This window comes from Corvus moneduloides, chromosome 28, assembly GCF_009650955.1.
Source record: "Corvus moneduloides isolate bCorMon1 chromosome 28, bCorMon1.pri, whole genome shotgun sequence".
Taxonomy (NCBI): domain Eukaryota; kingdom Metazoa; phylum Chordata; class Aves; order Passeriformes; family Corvidae; genus Corvus; species Corvus moneduloides.
In genome coordinates this window covers 706,907-720,808 of record NC_045503.1, presented here as the reverse complement: position 1 = coordinate 720,808, position 13,902 = coordinate 706,907, and the positions used below count along the sequence as shown (strand labels likewise).

Sequence of the window (13,902 nt, the reverse complement as noted above, 5' to 3'; positions counted from 1 at the left end):
CGCTCACGGCTGTGAATTGGGAGAGTGCACTCGAGGTGGGGCGGCTCCTGGAGCTTCCCTGCTGCTTTCTGTGTGGCGTCTGCGCCGTTAGGAAGCTCTGCATCCATCCATCCATCCATCCATCCATCCATCCATCCATCCTCCGGAGTGCCCAGCTGAGGGCACTTGGCTCGTTCAGCTGGAGCAGAGGAGACTGAGGGGAGGCTCCTGGGGGCTGCAGCTCCTCCCGAGGGGAGGCGGAGGGGCAGGGGCTGAGCTCTGCTCTGGGACAGGGACAGGAGCCCAGGGAACGGCTGGAGCTGGGTCAGGGCTGGGCATGGAGCTCAGGGAAAGGTTCTTCCCCCCGAGGCTGCTGGGCACTGCCCAGGCTCCCCAGGGAATGGGCCCGGCCCCGAGGCTGCCAGAGCTGCAGGAGCGTTTGGACAGCGCTCTCAGGGATGCGCAGGCTGGGGTTGTTGGGGTGTCTGTGCAGGGCCAGGGGCTGGGATCGTTGATCCTTGTGGGTCCCTTCCAGTCCAGTACGTTGTGATTTTATGATTCCATATTTGTTCACAGCCAGGTACAACCATTTATCCTTGTGCAGCTGCTTCCATCTGTCAATTCCCGCTGCACGTTTTCCTCCCCTGTCAGAACCACGTTCACCAGTGGCTTCCTGGATCGCCCTGTTTGCACTGAGCTTTTTCCATGTTTCAGGATACCGCAAGAAATGGCATGACTAAACACACCTGTGGCATTCATGTTGCATCATCTTGAGACGATTTCAGACATGCCACCTGGCTTTATGTTACTAAAATTCCACATTATCATGAAACCTTCCGGTGGATGTGTTCATATTGAACTGAAACACTGTAACAGACCATTAATATATTTAGGGAAAAGAGATCATTCATTTAAAAACTGACACGCTGTTTCAAAGAACAGCATCTTTTAATTGCCGGAACACCTTAAGTAAGTGTTTATGGTGATAGATGAAATTCTGAGATTGCAAATATGCTGTCAAAAGATAAAGGCATCAATGCTCTGTGCAGTGTTACGCTCATGGCCTCAATTTTTTAAGATTTGAGACCTATCTTATTTCCAAGAATTGGATTGTTAATTAAAACCTGGATGATACAAGGAAAGCATGGAATTTGCAGTAAAAGAAAGCTGCCACTGATGTGAATGACAATATTGTGATTTTGGGGCTGGCAAGATGAGCAAATAACAGATGCACAAACGTCTTTAATGTTTTATGAGGCCTTGAAGGATATTTCCAAACCTGTCAGGCTTGGAATTTTCATGTGAGGATTCCCCATCTGGCACTGAGAGCTATTGTAGAGAGGAAAAGAAAATGGCAGTGTTTTTAACATCCTCAGTGGGCTCTTCATGCAGCTGAACATTAGGATCTCTATCACATTGTGCCCATTGGATATGGCAGTGGCTGGGCTGTCCCTGGCTGTCACATGTGGAAGATCAGGACATGGCCCAATGTAATAGGGACACTTGAAGGGGTCTCTGGAACAGGTTTCTGGGCAGTTAAACCAGAAAACATCAGTGCAACCACATTGGGAATTTACTAGACAAGGTCTTGCTAGAGGCCATATCAGGACAGGCAGAGAAAAGATATTTGTATTTTCGTTGTGTAATTTGCTACGTATTCCAGTGGGCAGAGTATTTCCACACGTGTGCACGGAAATGCCAAAGAACACAAACTCCTGTCTTGCTGCTATACCGCAATTCCCATCCTTCAGGTGAGATCTCACTCTTCTAGACTAGAGAAAGGAGCTAGAGAAGGAGAAATTTGATTTTCAGGTATGTCACTCAACTAAGTAAAACTCAAATCATGAGCTGTCTGTGAATGAAAAGGAACATCACGTATTGTAACGCAGAAGTATTCTGATTTTTTCCCCGAAGTTGAGTACCTTAACACAGGATTTACAGACCTCAAAGCATGCTGCTTTGTACCAGGGTATTATTGCAGAGTACTGTTTGCAATGAGAAAGATTCGGTTTTTTCTGCAGATTAGTGGAATTTTACTCTCACAGATGACTCCTGTGCAGTGGAAATAGGTGCAGATACAAAGGGATGCCCTTGGCTACAAAAAGTGGCAACGAAAGAGGCAAAACTCTTAGGCAGCTGGTCCCTTCAGGGCGCTGTAGAATTCCTCAGAGCACAGGGAAGTGCTGGCCATCAGTTTCTTTGACAGAGCATCATTTGCATCCCATTTACCCAGGAAGCATTTAATCTCTTAACCAGCATTCCCATGGGTTGTGCCCGGGGAGTTTCCCTGTGCCCCGGCTCCGGCTGGCACCGGCCCTCGGGCGAGGGGAGGCTCGGCTGCCGGGAGCGCTGCCCGCAGCCGGCGGGCCCAGGGCTGCCGTGCTCCATCTTCCACCCGAGCCTGGCTCCCTGGCCAGGGCACCACTCCCGTTTCTCCTTCTCCAAGAGCCCGGCAGGCCACAGGAGCCACGTTCTTCTCAGGACTCCTTTCCACAAGAGCAGCCGGACCCGCGGCCGGGGTGCTGCGGCCCTTCCCGAAGCCCCGAGCCGTCGTGGGGAGATTGCTCTGGTTACGCTGCCGGGCCCCTCCAGCCGCGGGCGCTGCCGCCTCCGCGGAGTGGCCCCGGCCCCGGCCCCGGCCCCCTCCCCGCTGCGCGCGGTAGGCTCCGCCCCCGGCCGGCACTTGACGGACGGGCGGAGGAGCCAATGGCGCGCGGGGCACGTGCGCGCGGCAGCCAATGGGTGTCGGCGGGCGGCGCGGGGGCGGGGTCGCGGCGCTGGAGCGGCTCGTTGTGCGCTGCGGACCGATCGCCTCCCGCTGCCCGGGCCCGGCCGCCGCCGCCGCAGGTGAGGCCGCGCCGGGGCCGTGGGGCCGCGCCCGAACAGCTCCGGCGGCGCCCCCGGGGCCGGCGCGGGAGGGAGCGGGCGACGGGGCCCGGGGCGGCCGGGCCGAGGCCTGGGCCTGGCGGGGCAGCCCGGGCCTGTGGGGGGAGGGGCCGCGGGACAGTGCGGGCCCGGGGCGGCGGGCGGACGGCGGGGTCGCGGCCTGCGGGGCCCACGGGGGCCGGATGGGGCACGGGCGGGGAGCGGGACCCGAGGCCACCGCGCTTGCGGCGGGAAGGCCGCGGGTCGCGGTGCCGCGATGCGCTGCGGGTCCGCGCCGCGTCTCAGGGCCTTTCTCCGTCAGGTTAATGGCCTCATCTTTCATGTTTATTTTTCCCGTGTCTGTGCGGACACAGCTTTTAAATCTCCCACGTTGGTAGGACTGGCACGTCCTCGTTGAGTGGCGGTACCCGAGGGTCCGTGCCAGCGCGGTCGGTGCCGGTTGGTAGCGGTGCTGGCAGCGGGTCCGGTGACGGTGTGGTGAGTGCTTGGCGCCGCAGGAATCATGGCTAAAGCAGCAGCCACTGTTGTTTGTGCTCGTGGGAGCAATTCAAAGCAGAGCGTTAGCTCTGTTTTGGGGGTTGGAAGAGACAGGGCAGTCCTAGGGGCCCTTTCACGGCAGTACGCGTGAGAGCGGAGGTGGGACAGCCGTGGGGAGGTGAATGCTCCTGCCGGGTTCTGCACTGCTGGGAGTGCAGGAGCGTTTGCTGGGCGCAGAGCTGTATCCGAGACTTACTAGGAAAGGAAGCGCGGTTTGTTGCATGAGGACTTGCACTGGGATCCTGGGATCCTTGCATCTGTGGAAGACAAAAGAGGAAAGAGTTGGGAAGGGTAGAGATTAATTTATTAATTTTATTAATGCCTGTTGTTGTTACGTTTGATCATTTTTTGAGGTCTTTGTATTTTTGTTCATTTTACTCCCTGATTGTGGGCGTTGACTGCTCATATTGCTCGGCTCTCACTGCTTTACAAGCTGTTGTTTCCCTGTACTCATGTTTTAACCACTTTTTTTTCTAGAGCTGTGTGAACAGTTCTGTGACTTGTGTGTTCCCCTTTACAACTAGGGCGATGCACATGTTTCATAGTCTTTATTGAACTGGTAGAGTTGATGGGATTTCTCAAAGTCCTGTTGACTCTTGGGTTATGTCTGTGTTCGTGATGGATAATAAAATCAAGAGTCCTGAGCCTGTAAGTCTGTGCAGCATGAGATGTTACTGCGAGTGTCCTGGTTTTTGTTCTGAAGCAGAGTAACTGTGTGTGTATAATGATCCCAGTGCTCCTGTGGTTTCCATGATTCGAGGCGTTCAGCGGTCTGGAGTTAAAGCTGTGATTGCAGTAGGCTCTCCCCAGGCCTTACTGGAATATGAACAGGAGCATCTTAAGCTGGTGTGATTGTTAAATGTATTGTACAGTGAGTATACAGGCCTGCTGTGGGTGGTTCTGCAGGACCAGATGAACTCCTTAGGGGAGTTGTCTTGTGCAGTACCAGGTTTGTGAAAACAGCAGCAGCAGTAAACACAGTCTGAATGGAAATGTGAATGTTGTGTGTAGCAGCTTACTTATCTGTGTTTGTTGAACAGTGTCTGGTGCTGACGTGAACTTAATGTGAAATGTGCTCTGTGCTCTGAATTCAAGCACTATTTTCCTTCTGTTTCTTGCATGTTCTATCATTCTTTTTTTCCTGGAAAAAGCCCTCCTTGTCTTGACCTGAGACATGGCATTTCACTTTCAGAATCCATCTCTTTTAGCTGTTGTACCAGCCTGCTTTCTTTTCCTGAAGCTTCAGTCTATGTCTTGTTTCTTGCTTCTTTGTTGTGAGCTCTCTGAATTGATTCCCAAAGTTACTGGCTGTCACTCTGACCACATGTGGACAAGCTGCCTGTGAAGTTGGTAGACTTTAGTCACAGAAAGATCAAACTTGCTGTGTTTGCAGACTTCAAGACCACTTCTGATCCTGAGCTATTTTTACTGGCAAAACTGTTGGAATCTTAGGTGCAGTCAAGATGAGGAGAACAAGGGTAGTGTTCTGGTTTCAGTCTTGCAAAGGGGAAAAGAATCAAAGAGAGGAGATCTGTTACCTCTGGAAAACCCAAAGGGTTGGCAGGTAGAAAGGGTTTGCTTGGTTGCCAAATTTACAAGTAGAATTACATACCAGTATGGAAGGAACATGTATGTACAGCATCTGTGACAACATCCAGAGTTTCAGGGTATAAGAATGTTCCTGTCTGAAGACAAACTTTTTTTAGTGACCTTCAATAGCATGTGTCAGCCCTGAGTTAGTTTCATCTGGGGGGGGGGGGCGAGAGTTAAAATGCCAATTGAATCAAACTGAATATTCAATTTAAAGTTTTCCTGTTTGCCGATTTAAAATATCGTGGCTGCAGGGCAGAGGAATTCAGATGAGCCAGAGAACATTGACCTGATTGATTGCTGTGGGACAGTAGAAGGAGAACTAGGGTAACTAGTTTGGGGAAAGAATCTGTGACACTGCACTTTCTGCCTTTAAATTTCCATGTGTATCCAATCATCATGTTCACAGTTCAGGAAGATGGCTTTTCCAGGAGAACTTAGGATTCATACTCATGAAACAGAGCTGCCACTCAGCATGAACAAGGAAAGGTGAGACCAAGACTCTTGCATTGTGGTCACAGACTTTTTAGAAACAGCATTGAGCACCTCTCAAACACGGGCACACTCTTTCATACCTGATTTGGTTTTATTAATTAAAAAAAGCATTACCCCCTGCCCTCACAAATGTACAGCGAAATAATCTGTTGGGAGACTTAGACGTGTTGCTTGGATATGAGTTGAGGCTTTGAAGTGTGTGACCTGTACACTCTGGGATGACCTCTGATTCTCAACTTTGTGCTGTTTCCCCTCATACACTGTATAAATGCTGTTCTTGAATTTAAGACACAGTCTGGATTTTGTAATTTCCCCCTCCCCACAAATAGCTTTTGATGTTTGGTCAAGATTTGACAGAATTCTGAAGGAATTTGAAGGAATAGTTCATGAATGCACAGTGAATCAAATAGCAACAGGGCTTGCACTGCACTGTCCTTGTCCTGTGGTCTGTCTGGATGTTCATATGCAGAGCTCTTGGGAACATTAAAAAGAGTTTGTATAAAGAATAAAAGGTGTTTTATTGGAGATTATGGGGAAAGGCTCTGTGATGTACAGAGGTCTGGATTAAGTAATTGAGAGAGATGTGTTCTGGCTGTGGAGCACTAGGAAACTTTTTCTTAGGAGGCAGGTAGGCCTAGAGGAGGGTTTTCTGCTGGTGTGGCTACTCAGGTAAAACCTATTCTGTTCCTTACAGAGATTTCAGAGAAGAAAGTATGTTGCTTTTTCTTCCCCCAGTGTCTGTGTGTTCTCTGTTGTGATTAAATTCTTGCTTCTAGATCCTGACATGACAGCTAGCTGCAAAGCAAGTTTTTGCATGACAACACTGTGTTGGATAGTTTTTGAAAACTGTTTTCGTGAAGCAGTTTAAATTCGTGGAGGCTCTTCAGGTCCTTCTGCATGCATGGCATTGGTTTTGGCATGAGTTCCAGCCTGGACATCTTAGCATCTCTGCACATGCCTCCTGGATTGGTTTGGCACTTGCCTGAATGTAGTAGTGTCCTTTTTGTTCTGTTTCAGGTGTGGTCTCCAGGAAACGGCTCGGCAGCTTCAGGATTGAGAGCCAGAGCAGTGTCTTTAAGACAAAATTGTTGCCTCTTAGTCAGCCATGACTCTGGGGGGGAGGCATGTCAACAAATGTCCGTGTGCTGGAGAGACAGGAGAAGGGCTCTAATAGCCTTGAGGTTCTACTTGAAGCACCCCATTGAGATTCATAAATACACAGGCAGAGCTCAAGAATAAACCTGTGAGACTGAAGTGCGAGTTGATGAAACAGCTCATGGGCAGAACTCTGGAGCATCATGAGTTTCAGGGTTCCTGTTCATTTACCACTGACAACACCAACAGGGAGATTTCACCAGTTCAGGGACTCTGTCAACTGAAACCCTTCCTGTATAGAGTGTCCTGGGTGATGCTGACTTGCATGTCATTGCAAAGAAAGATGGAGGTTTTGGGTGAGTAGCTGGGACAGCAGCCTCAGGTCTGCTGTGGTTTAAGGACCATGCCGTGCTCACTGTGGCCCACTCCCAGTGCTCCAGTCAAGGTGCCACAGAGCTCATTGATCCAGGAAGAATTTCCCATCTTAAGTTCTGCACTAGCTGATCCATTATCCATCCCACCTGAAGAGCTGCCTCCATCTCCGGGGACCCCGGCACAAGAAAGACATGGACCCGTTGGTGTGAGACCAGAGGAGGCCACTGAGCTACTCCCAGGGCTGTAGCCCCTCTGCTCTGGAGCCAGGCTGGGAGAGCTGGGGGTGCTCACCTGGAGAGGAGAAGGCTCCAGGGAGAGCTCCGAGCCCCTTGCAGGGCCTAAAGGGGCTCCAGGAGAGCTGCAGAGGGACTGGGGACAAGGCATGGAGGGCCAGGACCCAGGGAATGGCTTCCCAGTGCCAGAGGGCAGGGCTGGATGGGAGATTGGGAAGGAATTGTTCCCTGGGAGGGTGGGCAGGCCCTGGCCCAGGGTGCCCAGAGCAGCTGGGGCTGCCCCTGGATCCCTGGCAGTGTCTGAGGCCAGGCTGGACATTGGGGCTTGGAGCAGCCTGATGTAGTGGAGTCCCGGCCCATGGCAGGGGGTGGAACGAGTTGGTCTCTAAGGTTCCTTCCAACCCAACCATTCTGGGATTCTGTGAGCATCTGTTTAGGTGTCTGCATTCAAGTTTGTGACCCCCATAGTGGTCTGGTGCCTTTTTAGTCCTGTGAACAAGGTGAAGGTAAACAAAGCTTCTTGTCTGATGTTGAAGACAGACAGTTCTTCTTGCTGGTGTTCTCGTTTCACATCATCTCCACAGATCCATACAGGTCTTCCTTCTTAGCAAACATCTTGAAGTGAAATAATTAGTAGAAGTGGTTCCTGGAATTCTGGATGGAGATACAGAGTGTCATTGGGAAAAAACTTTTATTGGTCTGTTGCCAGAGCCAATAAACCTCTTGGGATCTGGTGTGCTTTTGTGAGAAGGTGGTTGTCATGGTCAGTGCAACATTTCTGAAAATAATGCCCACGAGAGCTTTTCATTCCAGTCCTGGGAGTGCTGGCCTGGCTGAGGGTGCCTGAGCAATTGTTGGCACAGGTGGTGAAGTGTTGGACTGTGTGGATTCGAGCACCTCCAGAATTAATGGAAGATTTGGGCACAGCACATATGGTTCCCATTGTTGCTCTGTGCACCCTTCGTGTTGTAAGTTTTAGGGCATCTTACCCAAGGAAGAATGTGGCTGCTGCCTTTTTGAACAAGCTTCTGCAGCATTTGGTTATTTTTTAAAAAATTGTCATTTCAGGAACTGCAGTGCAGTGGAACCTAGTCCTAAAGTTTCAGGTTTTTGGGACATAGAATTGAAGGCCTGTTTTGGAAAGTTTGCAAACTACTGGTCTCTTTTCAGCCAGTCTTCCCAAATGGAGCCGCTGGGCCTTCTTGCTGTCATTGACCTGTCCACTGGGAATATAAATGCATTCGGTCTTCTGATTTATGTCATTGTGGATTGTCAGTTAATGAAGTTCTAGATGCAATTTAGTGTCTAGGCCTGGTTCTCAAATCTGGAATATTTACTGATAGAAATGGATTGTTATCTCTTTGGTAAAGAAAGATCAGGACATTCCCTCAGCGTATTTCAGTGAGAGCAGAATAAAAACTTGTTTTCTGGTGTAGCATGACTTTTTCATCCATCCTGACTATCTTATAGCACCTTTTCTTTTTGGAACTCTTTTCAGTATGCAGAGGTGACAATTCTTCAGGGGCTCCTTTTAACTTTGCTGGCATGAGAACTGGTCACCTGTTGAGGAATACACCTGGTGCAGGTGGGCAGCAGCAGTGTGAGCTGCAGGTTGTTCTGGGAGGGGGTTCTTCAACTCTGACAGACTTGGGGCCATGACCACTTCCCTGGGGTGCCTGTTCCAGAACTTTTTCCTAATATCCAACCTAAAACTCCCCTGGCACATTGAGAAGGCTCTGGACTAAACACCAGCATCAGGATGGGCACAGACTGGGAGGGGGCACAGCCCAGAGAGGCTTTGGCCGGGGTCCCTCCCCAGCACCAGCTCGAGCTGTTCTGTGTCACTGCAGCACAAAGGAACCGGAGGCTGGGACTGTGCTATGGGAAGCTGGGACCGAGCCGGTGAGAGGAGCTGGTCTGACTGGGGGAGTGTGGGGTGTGCGGGGAGTCCCACGGGGCCTGTGGGGTCACTGGAGGCACCACTGTGAAGGGGCTGGGGTGGTGCCAGTGGGACCCTCAGAGTGGCATCAGACCGGTCAGATAGGGGAGTTTCCTTAACACCCCACCAGCAGAGAAAGTGGTTTCCCAGTGACTTCCAGGCTGGCTGGACAGTGTTAGTCCTGCAGCAGATTGTGTAAGTGCTCAACGAGAGATTAGGAAGAAAGAAGCATCTTCTCTCTCAGTGCTCTGCTCCTTTAGCTCTTCACTGTGCGTTTATTGCTCCTGCATACTTTCTTCCTGGTATCCCATGGAAACGTTTGCCAGCCCTGTGTGCAAGGGCTCCTATGTTGTTTTCTAAACACCTAAAGAAAAGCAGGTGGAAGCTTCCTTCTCACCTTCTAATGGCTCTGAATCAGCACTGCCCTAGGCACTGCTTGAGTATCCTGGGAGGTGTAGACTCTCACTATTGCTGACAGGTTAAAGGATGTGGGACAGTGATGGAAAGTCAGTAGCCACTTGCCAAACTCTTGTCAATTCTGCTTTATGCCAAATATAAGTAATGGTAATGGTAACTTGCTGTCATGGTGTGCTGGGCATGTTTCTCTGCTTGGTATCTGACTGTGGTGCCTCCTTTTCAGGCAGCAGATGCACCTTGGAGAATTGAAAAAACCCCAAAACTCCCATCTCTTAAGTGTTTGTTCTTGAATTCATTACAATATATAGCAATTTCCTAATCTCAGCAGCAGGAAGGATTTTTATCATAAATAAATGGCAATAAAGGGCAAATTTGGTTAAAGTGAAGGAAATTTTAACTTTTTCCTCTTAAAGGAGGAAACATTTCAATGTTTCTTCTTTGCTTACTAAATATTCTAGTTGTGCCATACAACTTGCAGACTCATCAACTTATTGGTGTGTTCTGTTGTAGGGCTTGAATTTTGTAGAGGGCAAAGGCAAGCAAAGTTGCCTTCTATTAAAATAATTTTGAAAATATGAGTTATGTGGTTTTATAACTTAGATACGGTGACCAGAGACGGTTCAGCTGTTTAAGTGTTGTTTACCAGAGCAGGAAACTTCTCTGAGATTGTGCTCGGCCAGTTCTGACAGAGCCAGGAGGAAATATGTATTTAATGACAGAATTTGCAGTACAACTGAGATGACCTGGCAGCTTAAAAATTGTCTGCTGAGGGGAGTCTTTTCCCCCGCTTCCAGCTTTGCAGCGCCTCCCTGCTCTCCTATCCTGTGGCATTAACTGGTGCTTATCTTGCTGCAAGGAAAGCAGATTAAAACTGCTGACACAACAAAAAGGGCTTCCCTCCTGTGTAGTTTTCCATTGCTTTCCCAGTACAGGTTGGTTATTCCCATGGGCAGAGGGTGCTGGGATGGGCTCGTGTTGACACGTGAAACACAGAAATGGGGGTAGAACCTGATCTGTGGGTGAAGGGGAGCAGGAGCTGCCAGCTCTTAATGCGTCAACACATATTGAAAAGATAAAGATTCAGTTCACATCCACACTGTGTTAAATCTCAAATTAGCATAAGTCTTCTCATGGTTTATTCTGTAATAATGTGCTCAGGTATTGGTTTAAAAATTTGGCCTTCACTGTCAGACAGGAATTAACAGCAGCTGCTGGTGAAGGGCCTGGAAGTCCCTTCATGCAGTGAGCATTTCCATTCTAGACCAAGGATTTCTGGTTGCTGTTTCTCACTTCTTCCATTATTCAACTTCTGGCTATCAGTAGTGGTGCAGTTCCCAGAAAGGCTTATCCTTTAGCAGATCCAGATCTGTAGATCCTGTTGCAGGAACAGGGTTTAGATATCCTGATTTTGACTATTTCAAAGTGGTTGAAGTGCTTTAAAAACTACGATTCTGGCAAGCCATGAGCAGCTTGAGTCTGGTGTGAGTTTCAGTTGTAGGTCAACTAAAAACATCAGGATTCAGTCCCTGGTGGTGGACTGAGGCAGAGAGTATCTTCCTGTGATAGGAGTTCTGGATGTTTTCTCAAGGCTTTCTTTAAAAAGCTGCAAAAATAGAAACTCTATCAAATACTCAGTATGGCCCCGAGTCAGTGTGCAGCACAAGCTCACTGGTTTCATACACACAGTTAAGCAGCACCAAAGGCAGCGTTGAACAGTAACAGGCCTTGAGGTGCAGGATGGACAACGTTTACAGGGGAAAACATTCAGAAAATTAATAGTCCCCAGTTGAAACACTGAACTGGGTCAGATCTGGCTGTTTCTCCTCTCCCTGTCTGAAAGAGTTCTGGGCATAACGCTAGAATTCAGGTTGAGGTGGCAGTTTGGTTGTGGCTGGTCAAGTACCTGGACATAGGGGACCTGATTTTTACCTTGGCTGTTGGGAATACTTTGATTTTTACAGGAATGTCTTAAAAATCTGTCTTGATGCTTTTTATTAATGTGAAAAAATAGAAATCCGGAGGAGCTCTTTAATGGTACATAGTTCTGTAATATGTCGTGTTTGTGCTTTTGAAAGAATGAATTGTTCTGGAATTTTCAACAAATAGTGTTTTGTTCTGTGAGTTGAAAAAAATGCATTGCTGAAGCAGTGGCTTGTTCTCAGTTTTTTTAAATAAACATTCAAACTTACTTCAGGTGGAGGAAGTTTGGTTTATGGAAATGTGAAGATCTAAACCTCACTGATGATTTTTCCTCTTTGCAGATATATTGTAAAATGTCCAATGGTTATGAAGATCACATGGCTGAAGATTGCAGGGATGATATTGGTAGGACAAATTTAATTGTGAACTACCTCCCTCAGAACATGACGCAGGATGAATTACGGAGTCTGTTCAGCAGCATCGGCGAAGTGGAATCTGCAAAACTTATTCGGGACAAAGTTGCAGGTATGATTTAGTATTTCAGAAATTGTCACCTTGTGCTAGACTGCTCAAACAAGTACTTGATTGAATACAACTTAATGTAGAAATATTAAATATTTGTCTCTGTGTGTGTGTGTAATCAAACTATTGGCAAGTTTGCCTGGAACTCCAGTAATGCTAGGATTGGGTATTGGGAGGATGGAATGCTCAAGGCTAAGTTAATGACTCTTGTGTGTATGGGTAAGAATTCCAAGAAGTACAGTTCCCAAATTTGAACATCAATAGACAGGTCTAAAACTGGTTTGGATTTAGTCCCCAGCTGATTTATTCTTCCTACAGTCTGAGTATTTTTGACTCTACCAGAGCTCTGAATATACAAACAAACCTTTTGTTCTGATTTTGATCTGTAAAATGAAGGTGTGCCGTGGCTGTAGGTCTTATCACTGTTGCGGAATTTAACTTGTAAGTTCCTTAAATAGGATTGGTAGTAGTAGCTTTAAAATATGAGAGGAATGAATTGTTCTGACTTGTGAAACTTTAAGTTGCCTTGAAGCAAAACAAATGCTGACAGAGCAACTGCTTCCATGAGCCATATCTGTTTAGTTGCAGGAACTTTTATCTGCTCTCTGAAGAGGTTTTAATCCTTGCACTGTTAAAATACTTCATTTACAAGTTTTGGTTATTCTTGTTCAGAAGTTGCACAGTCTTGGATTTAGTGAGAGCACTTGGTTGTTTCTGGAGGGAAAAAGAAAAGGTGCTGTTAACTAGCTGTGCACTGATGTTTGTTCCCAGCCTGCAGCTCAGTGCTTGTGCTTGTGGAATTCTCTGCTGCACATGCTCAGTGTTGTATTTCAGAATCCAGCAATACTGATCGTTATCTAATCCATAACAGAACTGGCCTGAGACTGCTCCCCAGTCTATAAAAGCTGCATGGGAGCTGATGGAATGCATGAGAGCTCTTTGTGCGTCATCTTTAGTGCTTTATTTGCTTGAGAATACCCATGAGAACTAAATAATTAAAAACTTAAGAATTTCCTTTCTGAGTAGTCTCTCTGATTTCCATGTCTCTGGCTTTCCTGATACCTTACAGATGAAATATCACATGAGGTCTGTCTGTCTAAATCTGTGTTTAAGGGATGTATATGTTCAGTCATGATAAAATAGTTACATAAATAGTGATTTCTTTGAATGTTTTGGAAGGTGAGTGTTCGGCCCAGATGTTGTCATATGCTTTGAGGCTCTTACTCTGAAGGCTGGTTTTGCAAGGAATAAGACCCGTTGCTTAATGATAGCAAGTCATAGCTGACCCATACCTTAGACTGTAGAATAAGCACAGAATCACGTGTGTGGGAGGGAAGGATATTTTCAGTGGGGAGCAAGAGACTCATTAGTGCCTGAAGTTGAGAGTCTGCTTCACACTGTTTCCTGTAGCATCAAACACTCTGGTAAAGTCCGGTTAACTTTAACTTACAACTTGACAGTGCTGGGTAGTTTAAAATCCAAAACATACACTTGTGTGCTCAAGGTTGTTCTTAACCTCAAGAATCAAAAGTAAAATTGCTGTTACTGTTGCAGAGAGTCCTTGAGTGCCTGTGGGCAGAACACTGGCTTTTCTCTAAAGTGGTTGCAGGCGCTGGATCCTGTGCGGCTGCTGTGGTCAGGCCACTGAATTTTGTTGCTACCTAATTTTTCATTTGCTTGCAACACTATTAGGAGCAGTTACCAATCATCTCCATGCTTACTGATAGTTGTGGGCTGTCAGTGCCAAAGAATTGGCTCTTTCTAAGCATTTTCTCTTCCTCTTGCTTTTGTTTCTGCCCCTTGATGTTCACGTTATATGTCTCTATTCTCAAGCTCTGTTAAACAGATGGATGGGTGGCAGTCCCTGAACAGAGCCACAATCCTGTGGCAGAGTTCTGCTTTTCTTGTGTCTCC

The 13,902-nt window shown here is 47.7% G+C and overlaps 1 protein-coding gene across 3 annotated transcripts in view; it reads left to right on the top strand.

Moving 5' to 3' along the window:
* The first annotated feature begins 2,733 nt into the window (after positions 1 to 2,733).
* ELAVL1 (ELAV like RNA binding protein 1) overlaps positions 2,734 to 13,902 on the top strand; it is a 45,273-nt gene continuing 34,104 nt past the window's right edge. For 2 of the 3 annotated variants that reach the window (XM_032093076.1, XM_032093074.1), the window contains exons 1-2: positions 2,734 to 2,826; positions 11,808 to 11,991. In XM_032093076.1, the coding sequence (XP_031948967.1) occupies positions 11,820 to 11,991 (172 nt within the window). In that variant the 5' untranslated portion in view covers positions 2,734 to 2,826; positions 11,808 to 11,819. Of the gene's footprint in view, positions 2,827 to 5,401; positions 5,482 to 11,807; positions 11,992 to 13,902 lie in introns of all 3 variants that reach the window. The other variant, XM_032093075.1, reaches the window with a different exon arrangement.